The sequence below is a fragment of the Callithrix jacchus genome, chromosome 12 (genome assembly GCF_049354715.1).
Source record: "Callithrix jacchus isolate 240 chromosome 12, calJac240_pri, whole genome shotgun sequence".
NCBI lineage: Eukaryota > Metazoa > Chordata > Mammalia > Primates > Cebidae > Callithrix > Callithrix jacchus.
The window spans coordinates 4,078,033-4,097,472 of NC_133513.1; the positions used below are offsets into that span (position 1 = coordinate 4,078,033).

Genomic DNA, 19,440 nt, shown 5'->3' on the forward strand with positions numbered 1-19,440 from the left:
GAAGGCCCCCGGAGAGGCCTAAAGGCCAGAGGACAACAGTCTGCAAGTGAAAGTTATGGGAATAAATACTTTTTAAAGTTCTTATAAATATGCATTAGAACATTCGATAACACAAGCCAAGAGCTGTGAAATTAGGGTTAAATCAAGACTGAATTTCCTGCATCAGCAGCAGGAAAGCCAGTTACCTAAGAGAGCCTAGTCCCCCAATGCTCGGAAGGCGCAGGGTGCCTCAGTCCCGGGGCACCTTGAACTGGTCCTTCTCCCTGCGCACGGCCCGCATGGTGGGCACGGGGTCGGTCTCGCCCGCGTGCTGCTGCACTGTCTTCTCCCTGCGGAGGCCAGCAGCACACTGCAGGCTGGGGGAACAATGAGCCCACTGCCCTCCCAAGGAGCCAGGGCCGCTGCAGAGGACACCCCCCAATGGGGGGACGGTGCACACAGCACGTGCTAAGTGAGCCCAGCCCTGGGAGGACACGGAGGACGGAGAGGCAGCAGCCACTCCCCCTTCGACGGGTTCTGAAGTCCAGGGTCCAAAAGAACCCAGACCCTGGCCAAGATGCCCCCAGAAGAAAAGTGCTCGGACTCTGTGGCTGTGTCTGCTACTGCTCCCCAGGGCAGCCTCGGCCATCTGGGCTCTCAGACGTGCCTGGGCTGTGCGCTCAGGAGCTGGACTGCCAGATGCGAGACGCCTCCTCCCACCCCCTGCCCTCACCTCACTCTCATGAAGGGGTTGTAGGTGAACTCCTCTGCCAGGGTGGATGGCACCGTGGGTTCCCCGATGCTGTACTTCTCCTGCAAGAGAAACACATCACTTTACCATGGCGATTTCACAAGGCTCCATCTCAGAAAAAAAAAAAAAAAAATAGGCACAGTGGCTCATGCCTGTAATCCCAACACTTTGGGAGGCTGAGGCAGGTGGATCACAAGGTCAGGAGGTGGAGACCAGCCTGGCCACCATGGTGAAACCCCATCTCTAGTAAAATACAAAAAATTAGCCAGGCAGGGTGGCAGGCGCCTGTAGTCCCAGCCACTCGGGAGGCTGAGGCAGGGGCACTGCTTGAACCCAGGCAGTGAGCCGACATCGCACCACTGCACTCCAGCTTGGTGACAGAGCAAGACACTGTCCAAAAAAAAAAAAAAAAAAAAGTCAGTCCTTGCAGCTCAGCTCAGAAGAGCAACACCTCCTGTGGGTTCTGAACTCCAGGGTCAAAAAGGAGTTGAAAACTCCCAATGTCCTTCCTACCGAGATTGGTAAAATGATTATGGATAACACCCACACAATAGTGTATTTTACGCCTATTAAAAAGAATGACAAGCCGGGCATGGTGGCTCACACCTGTAATCCCAGTACTTTGGGAGGCCGAGGCGGGAGGATCAGAAGAGTTCGAGAACAGATTAGGCGACATGGTGAAACCCGGTCTCTACCAAAAACACAAAAATTACCCAGGCACAGTGACACAGGCCTGTAGTCCCAGCTATGAGACGCTAAGGCAGGAGAATTACCTGGACCTGGGAAGGCGGAGTTGCAGTGAGCCGAGATTGTGCCACTCCACACTCCAGCCTGGACGGCAGAGTGAGATTCTGCCTCCCCAACCCTTCCCCCAAAAAAAGAGGCCAGGAGTTCAAGACTAGCCTGACCAAAATGGAGAAACCCCATCTCTACTAAAAATATAAAATTAGCTGGGTGTGGTGGCACATGCCTGTAATCCGAGCTACTGGGGAGGCTGAGGCAGGACCCACCCGAGGACCACCCTCCCACTTGAACCTGGGAGGCAGAGATTGCAGTGAGCCAAGTTTGCACAACTGCACTGGAGCCTGGGCAACAGGAGTGAAACTATCAAAAAAAAAAAAAAAAAAAAAAAAAAAAAGGCCAGGCACAGTGGCTCAATGCCTATAATCCCAGCACGCTGAGAATCTGAGGCAGGTGGAGCTAACACCTGAGGTCAGGAGTTCAAGACCAGCCTGAACAACATGGTAAAACCCTGTCTCTACTAAAAATACGAAAATTACCTATGTATTCCAGCCTGGGTGACAGAGCCAGACTTTGTATAACAAAAAAAATTTAGGCCAGGTGCGGTGGCTTGTGCCTGTATTCCCAGCTACTTAGGAAGCTGAGGCAGGACAATCACTTGAACCCAGGAGGTGGAGGCTGCGGTGAGCTGAGATTATGCCACTGCACTCCAGCCTGGGCAACAAGAGTGAGACGCCATCTCAAAAAAAAAAACAGTCAACAAAACTGACACGACCAATAAAAAGAACACAAACTGTCAATATCAGGAATGAAACCAGGAAGATCAGACCCGCCAGACACGGGCGGGGGCTTCACCCAGGTCTCAATTTAACTGTACAAATTCCAAACACAAAGTACTGGAGTAACTTTTCTTTGTGAGGCGGAGTTTCGCTCTTGTTACCCAGGCTGGAGTGCAACGGCACGACCTTGGCTCACCACAACCTCCGCCTCCTGGGTTCAGGCAATTCTCCTGCCTCAGCCTCCTGAGTAGCTGGGATTACAGGCACGCGCCAACATGCCCAGCTAATTTTTTGTATTTTTAGTAGAGACGGGGTTTCACCATGTTGACCAGGACGGTCTCAATCTCTTGACCTCGTGATCCACCCGCCTCGGCCTCCCAAAGTGCTGGGATTACAGGCGTGAGCCACCGCGCCCGGCCCTGGAGTTAACTTTTTTCGACCTTGGGATGGAAGACAAAAAAGAATGAACCATAAAATAATCTACTGGACTTCCTCGAAATGACAAATGTTTGCTCAAAAGATACTGCTGAGAAGACGAGAGGCCAGACTGGGCTCCCCAGCTCCTTCCACGAGGTGGCAGGAGTATGCGGAACAGTTGGTCTCCCACGCCTTCCCGGCAGGATGCAAACACCTGCCAGCAAACAAGCGCTGAGCAAGGAGAGTTTGGGATTTCTTCACAAGTCCAGCCCAGCCACTCCTCTCCTGGGTGTCTGCGCAGTGCTGTGCCTAGGAGGTCCGTCCCTCCAAATGCATGCTGAGATCTGACCCCCGTCGCGTGGGTGGGGCTGAATGGAGGTGCCTGGATCACCGGGAGAATCCCTTGTGAAGGGCTTGGTGCCCTCGGCCAAGTGTGAGCGAGTTGTTAGTTCCCACAGGATCTGCTTGTTTAAAAGAACCTAGTGCCTCCGCCCTCCCACTCTCACCTGTTCTGGCCAGCGCTTCACACCCACCAGCTCCTTTCCCCTTTAGCCATGAGTGGAAGCAGCTTGAGGCCTCACCATGTGTGGATGCCCAGGCCATGCTGCTTATCCAGCCTGCAGGGCCACGAGCCACATAACCCGCCTTTTATAAATGACCAGCCTCAAGTATTCCTTTCCAGCACCACCACAGGACTGAGACAGCCAGGGAGTGAAAACGCATGTCCACTGCATTTCCAACCAGCATCAACAGACAGTCACCAAGCGCGGAGCGATGCACTTAATCACGTGCCGGACCTCGAACATTTCCAAACACTGCCAAGAAACGCCGGGAAAGCTCACGGAAACACCCAGTGTGAACATCTCAGTTCCCGCCACAGCAGTTATCACAAGAGCCCCAATGAGACGCCAAGCCAGCTTTTTTAGTAAAAACTCCAAGATGATTCTAAAAATGGAAACGTGAAAGGCTTGAAACAACGAAAACCGTTTGAACACCACTGGAGGATTTACACTGCTGAGGTCAGGACTCGGCACAGAGCTACAGCACTCAAGATGATGTGCTGGGACACCAGGCATGTCACACGGAGCAGCACAACGGAGCAGAGTCCGGGAGACTCGGGCGTGGACGGTCCATGCTCTGCAGAGAGCTGCCAAGGCAATCCAGGCAGCAAAGGACCGTCCAACAGACAGCGCTGAACAAGTTGGGATCTCCCTTCGGGAAGGTGACCCTCTACCCTCGCCTCGCACCTCACGCAGACGCCGTCTTCAAAGGGGACACTTTAAATTTTATGTGAATATAAAAGCGAAGACCTTGAAACTTCTAGGAAGAAACACAGGAGAAAGTCTTTGTGAGCTAGGGTTATGCAATGATTTCTTACAGCACAAAAAAAACGAGCAGGCCGGGTGAGGTGGCTCACACCTGTGATCCCAGCACTTTGGGAGGCTGAGGCAGGCAGATCACGCGGTCCACAGATTGAGGCCAACACGGTGAAACCCCATCTCTACTAAAAATACAAAAAAGCATTAGCTGGGCGTGGTGGCGGGCACCTGTAATCCCAGCTACTGGGGAGGCTGAGGCAGAAAAATCGCTTGAACCTGGGAGGCGGAGACTGACGTAAGCCAAGATCATGCCATTGCACTCCACCCTGGCGACAGATGAGATTCTGTCTCAAAAAATAAAGCAAAAGAAAAAATGAGTAAACTGAATTTCACCAGAACTATAAACTATTTTCCAAAGACAGCATTAAGAAAATGAAAAGGCAAGTCATGAACTGGGAGAGACATTTTTACATAAATCTCACCAAGCCTTGTTTCCAGATGATGTAAGAAACTCAGGAGCACGCGCTAACAGGCCAAACCCAGTCTTCTCGGTGGACAAAAAACTGAACGTGAACTTCACAGCAGAGGCCAGCACACAGAGAGGGTGGTCACGGGCACACACGTGAAAAGCAGGGAGACGCCACCACCCACACGTTAGAATGGCAGAAGGTAAAGAGACCAACAGCCCCAGCGCTGGCTGGCGCAGTGTGGAGTCCCCAGAGCTCATGAACTGGTGGTGGGATCGCCGAACAGGACAAGCATTTTGGATAACAGTTCATACATTTAACCACACGACACAGCAACTCCACTCTTAGGTAGGTACCCAAGAGAATAAAAACATGTCCACAAAAAGACTTGTACACAAACGTTCACAGCAGCTTTATTCAAATAGCAAAAACTGGAGACAGACAAATGGATAAACAAATCACCGCATTTCCACATGAAATGCTACTCAGAAGCAAGGAGCATGGCTGAATCTCACCAACATCAGCAGGGCCAAGAATGCCACAGACATGACGGAGCCGCAGGCTTCTGTTGACAGGGAAGTCTACAAGGTGAGCTCAAAGGCCGGGTGCGGCAGGTCACGCCTGCAATCCCAGCACTTCGTGAGGCCAAGGTGGGCAGATCACAAGGTCAGGAGTTTGAGAGCAGCCTGGCCAACATCGTGAAACCCCATCTCTACTAAAAATACAAAAATTAGCCAGGCGTGGTGGTGCACACCTGTAGTCCCAGCTATTCAAGAGGCTGAGGCAGGAGAATCACTTGAACCCAGAAGGCAGAGGTTGCAGTGAGCCGAGATCACACCACTGCACTCTAGCTGGGAGACACAGCAAGACTCTTTCTCAGGAAAAAAAAAGTGACCTGAAGTCAGAGCAGAGCAACATCTGGCAGGAATGCCATATGGGAGGGGCGTGGGAGCCTTTGGGGCAGTAGAAAGTTCTCCATCTTGACTGTGGAGGTGATCACACAGGGCAAGCATCACCGACATTCCTCAATCTGCAACCTGTCCACTCAAAACAGACTCACTGGCCGGGCATGGTGGCTCACGCCTATAATCCCAGCACTTGGAGACGCCAGTGCAGGCGATCACCTGAAGTCTGGAGTTCAAGACCAGCCTGGCCAACATGGTGAAACCCTGTCTCTGCGGGTGCCTATAATCCCAGCTACTCGGGAGGCTGAGGCAGGGAGAATTTCTTGAACCTGGGAGACAGAGGTTGCAGTGAGCTGAGATTATGCCACTGCACTCCAGCCTGGGTGACAGAGCAAGCCTCCATCTCAAAAGGAGGAAAAAGATGAATATTTATGATTCATCTGATTTAGAGTTTAGATTTTTATGAGTAAATATTGTAAAATAACGTAATCTTCTCCAAGAAATTGACAAAATGCTCAACAGAAATAGATGATTTACTTAAAACAACAAACGCGTCCGAGGCAGCGACTCTCACGCCACTCAGCAGAGGGAGGCCACGTTTGAGAGCACCCAGGCACACGCAGTCCTGACGCCGTTTCCAGGGAGTCTGGGAACACGCCCCTGGGGAACCCTCTCCTGCTCCTGGCACTCTTTGGCTGGGCTGGCCTGGGCTATGCCATGGAGGCTCACGTGGAGCCTTCGTGGAAACAGGAGTCCTTTGGACAGAGCCACCTTCTGTGGCGTGGGGAGCCAGCAGAGCCACGTGGTGCCAGCCTGACCCTACTGCTCAAGGTGGCAAACAGGACTGGCACTTGTTAGACATGCAGCGTCTGAAGCCCACTCAGGATCCTCCGGGGCAGAGGGATCTCAACAGAACCCCTGGGGTTTGCCGTAAAGGGCAAGCCTGGCCACGGTGGCCTGAATCCCAGGCCTACTCTGTGGCCTCAGAGGTGCGAGGGTCTACCTACTCTGGCAACCCCACTGTGCACAGTGGCCCTGCGCAGCCCACGGGAAGGCACTGCACCAGGAAGGCCCCACTCACCTTGGCCCAGGCCAGCTTCTCCTGGACGGCGGCGTTGCCAGGCTCCACGTGGCGTGCGAACTTGAGGTTGTTGATGGTATACTCATGGCCACAGTAGACTCTCTGTGGAGAGAGGCAACAGGGGAGCTCCGAGGGCTGTTGCCACCTGTGGAAGTCCTCAGGGATGGCACAAGGACGCCTGGGGGTGCGTCTGGTGAGTGGGCGCCAGGAGGCACCCTTTGTCTCCTGCCAGGCAGGCTGGGTGAGGCCCCCACACTCCAACCCGCAGGGAGGCACCACCTACTGTGTCCGGGGGGAGCCGGCCCAGAACCTCCAGCAGAGCTTTGCACATCTCATCTGCAGTCCCTTCATAGAACTTCCCACAGCCAGCCACAAACAAGGTGTCACCTGGAAACAAGAACAGCCACAAGGTGGGGGCCACTCGAGGCCAGTGGCTAGGACTCAGGAGGGGCCAGGAGCAGGGTGACACTCACCGGCAAGGCCCAGGCCCCGAGCCCCAGCTGCCCTGACTCCCACAGGCTCGCTCCACTCAGAGCCCGCATGCCAGCTCCCACACCTCCTTCCAAGCCTCAGCTGACAGTGCTGACCACCTGATGACCGCCCAACTGTCCATACAGACCCAAAACCCAAGTCACTCTCCCCACACTGCCCCAGTCCCACCAGCCCTCCCCGACACACCCAACAGCCCCTCTCAGGCTCCTGCCTGGCCCCCATCTTCTCCTGACCCCAGCAGCCAGTGCCACCCTGTGCATAGGTCTCACCGCCCTGCCTGAGCTGACTGAGACCACCTCTCATCCACTGCAGGGGACGCAGCCCACAATGCTGCCCACCCTCAAGCACCCAGGTTCCTTCCTGCCTCAGCCTCAGAACCATGTCCCCACCCTAGTCTCTGCCCTCCTCGGGCTGCTTCACGGCCATCTTCAGCTTGCTGACCCCACGTGGCCATTGGCCTCAGAAGCAGGGCTGTCCCCCCTAGAGGAGTGTGCTCAGCACCCAGCACAGCAGAGGCCGCCCCACTTCTCCTCACCACGCAGGGCAGAGAAACATGCAGTGGTGCTGGGCACAGGCCAAGACCATGAGTCCCCCTGGGCCCTCCTGGGCACAAGAGATGGGACAGGATGGTAGGACAGGACCTGTTCCCCCGAAGGGCCCCAGACCTCATGTCTGAGGACAGGCAAGAGGCCACAGAGACTCCAGAGGTAAGGAAGGGCAGAGAAGGCAGGAGGCGACCTTGGGGCCTGGAGCTCCTGCTCCATGGAGCTGTGCTACCTCCCCTCGCCACAGTTACCAAGTGAAACCCCACACTGTGAGGCCAGTTAGGGGATAGGCAGGGGAGGCAGCCCCCACCTCCAGCAGCCTCCACATGGCCTTCCCATACAGGCCACAGCCGTGGAGGGGCTAGCCTACAATGGGGCTGTCCCCTGGCCATATGACCTCCAGAGGCGGCTCCCACGGGTCTGTGACAACTCCGGGAGGCAGGCAGTGCCCCTGGACTGGCACAGGTCCCCTAATCCACACCATAGTACCGAGGAACACAGAGGCTCCAGGGCCAAGCCCCCCTCGCCCTGCAGGCAGAAACTGACTCTGTTCCGTGAAACGCACCAGAACCCCAGCTGCCTCTAGCAGTCTCCGCCGGCACAGCCCTTGCTGCAGGTGGAACTGCCTTCCAGACCACCATCCAAACCCACTGTGGGAGGAAACGGGCCAGCCCCGCCACGAGGCTCCCAACTCCTGGATGTGTCCGAGACTGAGCCCCAGGCTCCACACCCCAGCCCCTGCCCCGTGGGCCCCACACATCAGGGCAATAGAGAAGGCCACGAAGCTGCCCCCGAGAGCGTGCCTGGCAGGAGACCAAGGGTCTTCATGAAGAACCCATCCCCACCCCAACTCAACACGCACCTGTGAACACGGCTGGGGGCTGCGAGCCACCGGGCTTGGTCACAAAGTAACAGATGTGTCCTGAAGTATGGCACGGTGTCGACAGGCATTTGACGTTGAGAGAGCCCACCTTAAACAAAGCAGGTGACGGCGTGTGCTCCCAGACACCCGGAGAGTGCCTCCCCGGGTCACCATGCGGCCCGGGCCCTCCTCAGCTCCCGGGGATATGCCCACTAAGGTGGGGCAGGCGCTCCCAGCCACGGGGCTGTGGAACTCACTCACTCCCTCACTCCACGGCTGCGCCCAAGCGCGGGGGCCCCAGAACCTGAGCACTTCGTGAAAAAGCCAACGGCTTGTTTTGGTTTCTCCTTCAGAACTGGGCCGAATCCACAGCCAGCATCTGACTAAAGACGGCTCTCCTTTCCACGCTTGGCCTTTTGTTTCCCTCTGTCCCCATCTGTCCCCCGCCCCTGCCTGTGGGCTGTGCTCAAGGAGGCTCCTAGGGGAACGACACACTGGCACTGAGCCCGAGGCCAGCACCGAGACCCCACCCACATGGCCCACTCCCCAGGGTCACGGAGCCCCGCTTCCCAGCCCCCGACACCACCATGTTCTGAACACTCCTCTTCTTGGGCCAAGACAAAGGACACTGTCCACACTGCCACAAAGGACCGCAGAGAGCCCTCCTGGGTCACTGGGGTAAGGGAGCAGAGAGGACGTGGGGGGGTTCCCCGCTCCTGGCAGGGCCGCGCTGGAGCACCGCCACCACCAGGGCTCACTGCTCACCTGCAGTGTCGACAGGTGAGTGACCTTGTGAGTGAGGGCCCCGATACGGTCGTCACCGCCGTACACCTTCAGCCCCGGTTCCAGCTTCACCAATTTCTCATTCCCGCCAGCGTGGTCCCTGGAAGTCAAACAGGAGACCTGGGCTGCCTGCTGAGCCGAGGGTTGCCTGCTGCTCTTAAACTCTGGTCAAACAGGATTCCTATTTTGCATTGGACGTTTCTCAAAGAAACGTACATCTTGCAACGCAGAGAATTTGCTTCTTGTCCATCGCTGGATCTGCTGACCATATACCCGCTCCCAAGCGAGGCTCCCTGCGGCCCTGCCCGAGGAAGCAAATCACAGACACCTGGACGATCCCGTGGCCAGGGTTCCGAGCGTGGGGGTGTGGGGTTATCACCTGGACGTCTTTATGAAGCACCACCTGGCTCCCATCCCTGAGTCCTGAGGGTTGCAACAGGTCTGAGGAGTGGCCTGGGGTGGGATTTTTGAAAGCCCCCAGGTGATTCTCATGTGCAGCCCAGTTTGGGAGCCACCCCACTAGCAGAAAATCAATCTGTTGAGCGTAGGAATCATGTGGGGTGTGTCTGGGACGAGTGGCTGGCCCTAAAGGTGGTCTGCCTGCAGGGGAGGCCAGACTGGGCCAGCTCCAGGCCTCCTGACGCTCACCGGGTGGAGGAGCCTCCTTTGAGCCCAGGTTTCCCCAGGGGAGCCTGCCTGACCTGCATTTCAGAAAGGGGCAATCAAAGGGGCCCTTCCCGGGCCTCACCTGGGCTAGAATCCCTCAGTAGGCTGCAAAGCCCTGATGTGGGGTGGGGGCTGTGAGGGTCCCACACCTGCCGACCGGGCTTCATCGCAAAGGTGAGGCCAAAGCTCTCCCAGCGGCAGGGAGCATCTGGCTTGGCCTCGCTCCATGTCCCCTACAGCCTCCTTCGTGTGCCTCCCAAGGAAACTCCAGTGACCACACCAGAAACCTCCTGCTTTGGCACCGCTGGGCCACAAGATAACAGGGTGGAGTGGTGGCCACAGCCCTCTGCCCCTCCTGTCCTTAAGGAGGGCGTGGCACAAAGGCCCCGGTCCACCCATCACCACTCACCACAGATAAGCAAACCCCATCCCGCTGCAGCTAGAGCCTGGCTTAGGACTTCATGCTCCGGCATGAATGTCACAGGGGCCAGGTGAACTCAAAAGCACTACAGTGTTAGAAAGAGACGTCTGCAGCGAGGCCAGGAGAGGCAGCGAGCTGCAGCAACTTGTGATGTGCCAGGGAGCTACGCAGAGGCCACCACCAGGGTCCCCAGGAGGAAGCATGCTGGCAGCAGGGGCCTCACACGAGAGGAAGGCAGATGTGCTGAGAGACAGCAGCTCAGCCACACAGGCCAAGGGCCAGGGAGGCTGTAGGCATCGCCCCTTGTGCCCAAGTCCCTGCATGGGCACCTCCAATGATCTGGCAGAGGCTCTTGGGGCCCGACTCACAGAGCCTGAAACTCTCCAGGCCTCAGTGCAGCTGTGTGTAAACCGTGACGCTTCCATCAAACTCTGGCCAAGCCGCCAGCACAGCACTCCCACCACCGAGGACAGGATAAAAGGCCTCATTTCACCCAGAGACGGGGGCTGGGGAAGCCACAGCTTGGAGGCCCTAGGGCAGTGCCAGACAGGTCTTGGCTCAGGAGAAAGGTGCTGGCTGCTCTTGGGCGCTTGCTTGGCATACAGAAGTGAGAACCAAATAAACACTTTCCTAGCTTTGAAGAGCCTCAAAAATTTTCAAAAGCCGAACAAGGGCCTTAAGCCGCCAATGCTGGCCCTGGAACCCAACATGGCACTTTATTCATCCTTCAGTTTTTAAGGATTTTAAAAACCCAACCTCTCCAGATACGGCTATTTTTTTTTTTTTTTTGAGAAATAATAATTAAAAAAAAAAAAAAGAAGAAAGCTTCCAGGAAGAGTCTTGCTCTGTCACCCAGGCTGGAGTGCAATGGCATGATCTCGGCTCACTGCAACCTCCACCTCCAAGATTCAAGTGATTCTCCTACCTCAGCCTCCTGAGTAGCTAAGATTATAGGTGTGTGCCACCATGCCCAGCCAATTTTTGTATTTTTGGTAGAGACGGGGTGTTACCATGTTGGTGACACCTGACCTCAAGTGATCTGCCCACCTCAGCCTCCCAAAGTGCTGGGATTATAATCCCACGTAGCCACAGTGCCTAGCCGGCTGCTTTAAAAATGAACCACTCACCCCTAGACTCATTCACTCACTGACACTGAGGCCAACGTTCCAGGGCAGGAGCCCGGGCGGCCCCAGAGACAGCAGGGGCTTCAGGCCTGAGGGTGAGGCTGCAGCCTTCTCCCCTCACCCCACAGGCCACGGGGCCTCAGAGTCACTGCAGCACCAGACCTGCCACTCGGGGCCGTGGTCTTTCTCAGAAGCCTGTCGAGGGTCTGTCCTCACAAAACAGACACCAGCTGTGGAGGAAGACCGGCCTCGATGTCCCTGAACCCACCAGGGCAAGAAGTGAGACACTCAGGCCCTGTGGCACCGGCACTTACCAGTGGTGATGGGTGGTGAGCACCGTGGTCAGCTTCACCCCGTGCTTTTTTGCCTCCTCCACGACCTGCAGCAACACCGGGGCAGGACAAAGGCCCATCAGGTTCGCAGGCCTGGCTCGCCAGCCTCCACAGTGGGGTGCCCAGAGGAACCCAGGACGCACGGGAGGGGCGCGGCTGTGGCCCGTCCTGACCCTGCCGGCTCGCCCTGCTCCAGGAGAGCAGGTAAAAGTAGCTTCTTCCTGCTCAGCCTGGCACTCTCAGAACCACCTGCTACTGCTCCAAGCCCCTCCAGCTCTGGGGGCATCACCCCAGAGGCAGCACTGACGGGCAGAAAGCCTCCAGGAAGCGTCACATGCCCGGGATCTAACAGCTCAGTGTTCTCTGTGCCCCTGGCTCTTGCCTCCACCCTTCTTGGTTAACAGTGCCTGGAGAATAGTTTTTCAGAAATGAAGTGACTGATTTCCATTTCGCTGAGGGAGAGCTGCAAGGCCACTGCGGTTAGGAAGCTCATCGGGGGTGAGGGAAGGGAGAGCCGGGCACAGCCATGCACACCTTCTGGGGCTGCACCGGGTCCACGATGGCAGCCTCCTTGGTCTCGTCGTCAATGACCAGGTACATGTAGTTGTCAGTCAGGGCAGGCAGCACCTCCACCTTCATGGTGCCCTCGTCCACGGTCAGACTCTTCCGCAAGTCTGTGTGGTGGAAAACTCCCAGCAGGGCTGGACCTGCAGACACAGCACAACTAAACTGGTGTCTGCACCAGGCCCTACAACAGTGTGGACAAGCTGCAGTGCTTCCCAGCCTTTCTAGGTTCCTCTGAAAGGAAATACCCTGGCCAGATGCGGTGGTTCTTGCCGGGAATCCCAGCGCTTTAAGAGACTGAGGTGGAAGGACAGCTTGAGGGCAGGAGTTTGAGACCAGCCTGGTCTCTACAAATGTAAAAATTAGCCAGGCATGGTGGCGCATGCCTGTAGTCCCTGCTACTCCGGAGGCTGAGGCAAGAGGATCGCTTGAGCCTGGGAGTTTGAGGCTTCAGTGAGCTATGACTGTGCCGTACACTCCAGCCTAGGTGACAGCATAAGATCCTGTGCCTTAAAAACCAAAAGAACCAAAAGGAGTATCTTTGTTTGTCCCCAGAGAAAACACAGAAACTGACTCATGCTCATATTCATGGAAATCGACTGTTTGAGACTTATGATCTGTATTTTCTTTTTTGAGACCTCTGAAAGGACAGGATGGCCAGCTTGTGGCTGTGAGACAAACTGCTGTCTGGCATGCCTCCTGCCAGCTCTGGGGTATGCATAGCCCGGACTCAGGGGCAGAATGTGAAGAAAGGAATGCAGACTGGAGGTGCCCCAGCCTGGCCACTGGCCCTCCAGCTAGCTGTGCTGCCACCACTGACTAAGCCAGGCCCCGTTCTGTGCAGCCATTCTCAGCCTCCAGCCAGAGAGAACCAATACGAGACAGGAGGCTGAGGCAGGAGAATCGCTTCAATCCGGGAGGTGGAGGCTGCAGTGAGCCAAGATTACCCCACTGTACTCCAGCCTGGGTGACAGAGGAAAACTCTCTCAAAAGAAAAAAAAGAAAAAGAAACAAATACTTGCCCTTGAATAGCAGGAATGTGAGATGCAGATAATGCACAAAAATCAGCAGTTTTGTGGGCAGTAGAAAAGTTCCTTTGTAAAGCTGCCTTTCTTATTAAAGAGTGTAAGTGTGCTGACAGCTTTGCTAAGCCCTATCCTATGCAGCTGTTAGACACGCCACGCTTACAGGCATGCAGTACATTCTATGTCCTTATACTTTAACCACAGGATATCTGTGCTGGACGTGCTCACAGGCCTGTCCCAGCTCTCCACTGCTGTTACCTGTTTTAAGAAAAGTTTTAAGTTATTAGCCAATCGGGTTTTAGTTTAGATTGTGAGGTCTGACTCCAGCCAATGGAGATCAGATACATTAGTAAAGACGACCCCAAATGCGTGAGGGATAAATGTGTGTGTCTTCCTTTGTTCATTGTGCTCCTGCAGCAGGACGGCCAGTGAGGGTCCCCTTCCTGCAGTCCAGGAGGTGAAACTTGCATTGCTGAAAGATCCTTCGTCTCAGTGCTGATTTTTCTTTCCAGCACTGAGCATCTGTTTCCAACATCCTTTGAGACGGAAAGCTGGCCATGACTGCCCCAGATTCCAGTGTGGAGGATACAAAATCACCATCCAGCTGCCCTAGAGGACTCTGTCACAAAGGCCCAGGAGGTGGGAGGAGTGGGTGACCAAGGGACAAAAGTGTCTGCCAGCCAGCAGACCAATGCAGAAGTATTTTAGCAATGAAACTCCTACTAAACCTAAAAACACATGGGGGCCCTGACAATACCTTCAGTTCTACTTTATGGGGGGAAAAAGACACAAAAGGTGAGAGAGGACAGTGGAATCCTGGGGCAGGTGCCAGGGCAAGGACTTCTCCCAAAAGGGATCCAGGATGGGCAGCACCCAACAACCGAGAGACACACACGTCTCCAGGGCCCATCTAAACACGGAATCCACAGCCAGGGAGACTGCCCAAACTCTAGTTTCAATCATTGCACAAAGTACCCAGTTACCCTTCTGACAACCAGCTGGGTGTTTTCCAAGTCCTCCTTCTCATGCACATAATACCTACATTTCTGTATGAGCAGCTTCCTGTGATATTCCCCTTCCCCTTAGCCTCATCACCATCCCAACCCAAGGAGCAGAGCAAGCAGAGTGTGGGTGCTGGTGGCTGCTGGCAGGGTGCAGAAGGGTTGTGACAGGACACCCGGAGTGCTGGGGCGTCCTGGAAAGGAGCTCCATCGATACTAGCAGAACATTACAAATACTGCCCAGGCAGGGTGACTCACACCTGGAATCCTAGCACTTTGGGAGACCGATGCAGACAGACCATTTGAAGTCAGGGTATAGACACAAGCCTGGCTACTATGGTGAAACCCTGTCTCTACTGAAAATACATAAATTAGCAGAGGCGTGTTGGCGAGCGCCTGCAGTCCCAGCTACTCAGGAGGCTGAGGCTGGAGAACCGCTTGAGCCAGGGAGGTGGAGGTGTAGTGAGCAGAGACTGGTGACTGCCCTGCCCAGGTGAAGAAAACATTTACAACTGGTGCTCAGCCTCCCCTTGGGGACCACCAGAGCCTCCTAAAGAAGCTGACAAGCCATGGAAGTGCCATTATTCTGAGAAAAGAACGCAGCTGGTGCCAGTATCAGCAGAAACCTTATTCCCTTTCCATATCACTCAGCCCAACACTGCCTGGAAAATGTTCCCGGATCACTGTTTTGTAACTTTAATACTTTGTACAAACAGAGGTCAAGGACCCGCAGCCTAGGGGGGTCTGGACCAAGTTCAGACATATGTTTAGTTTGGCCCACAAAAAAAGAAAAAAAAAAAAAAAAAGAGAGAGACGGTCTCAGTCTGTCTCCTAGGCTACGGTGCAATGGTGCGATCATGGGTCACTGCAGCCTCCACCTCCTAGACTTAAGCGATCCTCCGGCCTCAGCCTCCAAAGTGACTGAGACTACAGTCGCGTGTCGCCGCGCCCGGCTAAAGTCAGTTTTCTGTAGAGATGAGATCTCCCCATGTTGCCCAGGCTGGTCTGGAACTCCAGGACTCAAGCGATTCTACCGCCTCGGCCTCCCAAATCGCTGGAATGGCAGGCGTGCGTCACTGCACTTGTTTTAAATCGGTGTTTCACAGCACCGAGCTTCCCCTGAACTGGGCGGTGCCAGACACTGGCGCAGGGAGCTCCCCTCGAATGCGGCAAGCACGCCCTTCCGATGCCCACGGTCCCGCTCCAACTCTCCGCCTGCGCCCTTACGAATGTCCCTGAAACTCGAATCCTCGCTCTTTCCTTAGCAATGGCGACATTCTACCCGCTGCGGAGCCTTGACAGCTTTCGGCGAGATGCGGAAACTGCCAGGGACGCCTCCCCGCCGGCGCCGGCGCCTCCGCCCGCCCGGTGCCCTGCGCTGCGCACCCTCCAGGGGAACTGGCCTGGCCCGGCCTCGCAGTCCCCTCGGGACGGATGACACGCCAGGTCCCCAGACAGGGACGCTCCGGCGCCGGGCGAGCAGCTGGACCACCGCAGGCGGCGCCGCGAGAGCGCGGTCCTTGCAGCAGGTGCCGGTGGGCCGGGCGTCCGGGGGCCGCGCCCAGGCTCTCCACGCCGCCCGCCCGGGCAGGACGCGACGACCGGGCAGCGTCAGAAGCGCGGCCGGCCCAGCCCGCGTGTGCAGGCCGCGGGGGGCGCAGGCCCGGCCCTGCTTACCTAGCTCCTTCCGCACCCGCGGCCCCGCGCCCGCTCCGCGCCCGCCTCGGCGCCTGCGCCGCCTCCGCTCTAGCCGGGCAGCGCGGCCTCAGGCACCTGCGCAGCAGAAACCGCGTCAGCGACCGCCAACCGACGGCCCCGCGCCGTCCGCTCCCCGCCCCGTAGGGCCCGCGCCCCACCGCCCACCCCGCCCCGCCGCACTCACCCAGGCCTAGGCGGGTGCAGGCGGCTCCCAACGCGGCGAGGCTCCGGCGGCCAAGCAGCCCGCGGCCCAGCACCATGACCGGAGAGGGGCTGGACGGCCGGGCGGCCCGGGGCCGCAAAACACCGGCGTCGGCGCGCCGCAGCCAATCAGCGTCCGCCTCACGCCGCCCTCAGCCAATTAGCGTCCGCTTCTCACCGTCCGCCAGCCAATAAACGCGCTCGTGCTCAACCCGTTTTCTCCCCGAGCGCCGAATGCCGCGGGCCACTGGACGGGACTGGGGCGGTGGCGGCGGCCCGAGAGTTGGACCCGGAGAGCTGTGCCGCGAGCCTCCGCCTCTTTCCCGGCACCGCACAGCAGCTCCCTGGAGGCCGAACGTCGCGCCACCCGGGCACCCTGCAGATCGGGAGGTGCAACGGCCGTCGCTGGGGGGCGGGGGGGAGGAGGGGAGAACAGCGTTCCGAGGCAGTTGGTCCTCTCCGGGATGCCGTAGGCATCAGCTGATTGGTCCAGCTCACGTGACTGCAGGGGCATTTGGTTGGAGTCATGGCGCCCTCCAGGCCCCTGTCCCGCTTCTGGGAGTGGGGGAAGAATATCGTCTGCGTGGGGAGGAACTACGCGGACCACGTCAGGGAGATGCGCAGCACGGTGCTGAGCGAGCCCGTGCTGTTCTTGAAACCGTCCACGGCCTACGTGCCCGAGGGCTCGCCCATTGTCATGCCCGCGTACAGCCGCAACCTGCACCATGAGCTGGAGCTGGGCGTGGTGATGGGCAAGCGCTGCCGCGCAGCCCCCGAGTCCGCGGCCATGGACTACGTGGGCGGCTATGCCTTGTGCCTGGATATGACCGCCCGGGACGTGCAGGACGAGTGCAAGAAGAAGGGACTGCCCTGGACTCTGGCCAAGAGCTTCACGGCGTCCTGCCCGGTCAGCGCGTTCGTGCCCAAGGAGAAAATCCCTGACCCTCACAACCTGAAGCTCTGGCTCAAGGTCAACGGCGAGCTGAGACAGGAGGGTGAGACATCCTCCATGATTTTTTCCATCCCCTACATCATCAGTTATGTTTCTAAGATCATAACCTTGGAAGAAGGAGATATTATCTTGACTGGGACGCCAAAGGGAGTTGGACCCGTTAAAGAAAACGACGAGATCGAGGCTGGCATACACGGGCTGGTCAATATGAGATTTAAGGTGGAAAAGTCAGAATACGGAGGTATTTCTTAAGTTTCACGAGGGAAAGGAGCCAGATAAAAGCAAGCAAGAGCTTTAAATGTCACAATCTTTTAATAAAAAACCAATTATTTAAAAAATGATTAGATTGCTATGCCTCAATTCCTAGAAGATGGACTCTTCAAGAAAACATGAAGTAGAACGAATGGGCCAGCAATTAACACTGCCAAAGTATTTCTTCGGAACAGATTTTATGAAACCAAATGTTAAAAACAGTTTCCTTTTGTAAAAATTGGAGAAGACTTTTCAGTGGGTTATCTATAGGATGATCAGTAGTTCAAGACTTAAAAACTGCAGAGAAAAACGGAAAGTTATTTTGCAGGTAACTTTCCAGTGTTTCCCACATTTTCTCAGACTTGGTAATCAGGAAGAATTTGTAAAAATCAAAATTTCCAAATTACTGGCCCATCCCAGATTCACCGAACCAATTTGATGGGATTAATCTCTGGTGAAGTAGTGTTTATAGAGCACTCCAAGTGATTCCTATCAGGGAAATGTGGAAAAACACTGCTGTACAGAATCAGTTTATTTAAAATTGTACTTAGTAAGTGAACAGTTAATGAAGATTTCACCTGTTTACTTAGAGTATCTACCCAGACCCATTGATTCTCAGTTCAGAAGATGATTTTGAAATGATTGTTGTCCAAATAAAGGTGCTGGCTTTTTTGTGGCTTACAAGTGTATTTTTCCCCCAGTAATGGTGAAGAGGGAATATTTCCTCTTTACGGGACTTTAGACCTTAGTCTTTGACTTTTGGCCTTCTGAACACTGTGCTCTATTAACAGAGTTAATCAGCAACTGTACCTCCCAATCGGAGATAAGGAGGCTTTGTGGAAGTTGAATAGCCTGGGACTGCTGCTTTTGCTCTTGCCTGCGCCCTTCTCTGAAAAAAAGTCTAGACAAGATGCACAGCATAGCTATCAATGCCTGGAGGCGTCCTCTGGCCCCTTGAAGAAAGCCTAGGACATCTAATTTAGTAATAATGGTCAACATTTATTGAACATCATGTCAAGAAGTTTAGTCTGTATTTCTATGTGTTATGTAACCCTCAACCAAGCCGTAATGTTAGTATTATCACTACTATCCCCATTACTCTGATGAAGACAGATCTAGAACAGGCCTGGCTAAATCACTCAGCTTAGTGGCAGAGCCAAGATGTAACCCTGCTCTCCCAAGACCAGACCAGAAGTCTTGACCACAAAGTGGGCTGCATCTTGTAAGCAGATATATAAGAAGAATCAAACATTTATGTATGCTACAACCCCATGCTTAAATTATAATTTAGTAGGAGGAAGTGCCATCATTTGATTCCTTTATTAAATATGATGCTATCTTAACTACTTTTATCTTTTACTATTCCTCCTTTTTTCATTGCCCGGCAATGCATGTAATTACAGAAGAGTCATAAAAAAGAGATTAGTAATTAGAACAAAACAAAAATTTCATCTACCCAGAGATGGCCGAAGTTAAGCACTTAGTGCAAGTTCTTCCAAATCTGTGAATTGTAATTTTTAAAACAGTTCCCTCATACCATATAATTTTCTTGATTTGTTTTTTTTAAACGTAGTTTCATTCTTGATGCCCAGGCTGGAGTACAGTGGCGTGATCTCGGCTCACTGCAACCTCTGCTTCCTGGGTTCAAGTGGTTCTCCTGCCTCAGCCTCCCAAGTAGCTGGGATTATGGGCATGCGCCACCACACCCGGCGAATTTTGTATTTTTAGTAGAGATGGAGTTTCACCATGTTGGTCAGCTTGGTCTCAAACTCCGGACCTCAGGTGATCCTCCCGCCTCAGCCTCCCAAAGTGCTGGGATTTCAGGCATGAGCCCCGTGCCTGGCTGTCCCGTGCACTTTTCTAACTTGCTTAATCCACTGTACACTGTTACCGTCTTTTTCCTTGTTAGCTGACACATTTCCGTAGTATGATTTTGATGGACTGCATGATTCGGAAGGCAGGCCTCCATTTTTGGACGTGGAGATTGTCTTTTTTTCTTGTTTTGTTTCTAGGTGATGCTGCTAAAGAGATTGTCTCTAATGATTTGCTGGTGTCAGCACATGAGCTGTTATTCCCTTTGGCT

General features: G+C 55.0%; 2 protein-coding genes across 2 annotated transcripts; one reads left to right on the top strand and one right to left on the bottom strand.

Annotated features, from left to right (window-relative positions):
- Positions 1–68: 68 nt before the first annotated feature.
- HAGH (hydroxyacylglutathione hydrolase) lies at positions 69–12,364 on the bottom strand (the record flags this gene model as incomplete). The annotated part of the gene is given in 8 exon segments (NM_001267741.1): positions 69–329; positions 713–792; positions 6,440–6,541; positions 6,723–6,826; positions 8,339–8,447; positions 9,104–9,221; positions 11,647–11,711; positions 12,199–12,364. Coding segments are annotated over 8 exon segments (783 nt in total).
- A 4,298-nt stretch (positions 12,365–16,662) lies between these two features.
- On the top strand, positions 16,663–18,703 carry FAHD1 (fumarylacetoacetate hydrolase domain containing 1). Its single transcript, XM_009008915.5, has one exon. It carries the CDS (start codon positions 16,680–16,682, stop codon positions 17,355–17,357), a length of 678 nt encoding a protein of 225 aa, XP_009007163.2. The 5' UTR covers positions 16,663–16,679; the 3' UTR covers positions 17,358–18,703.
- The last annotated feature ends 737 nt before the right edge of the window (positions 18,704–19,440 follow it).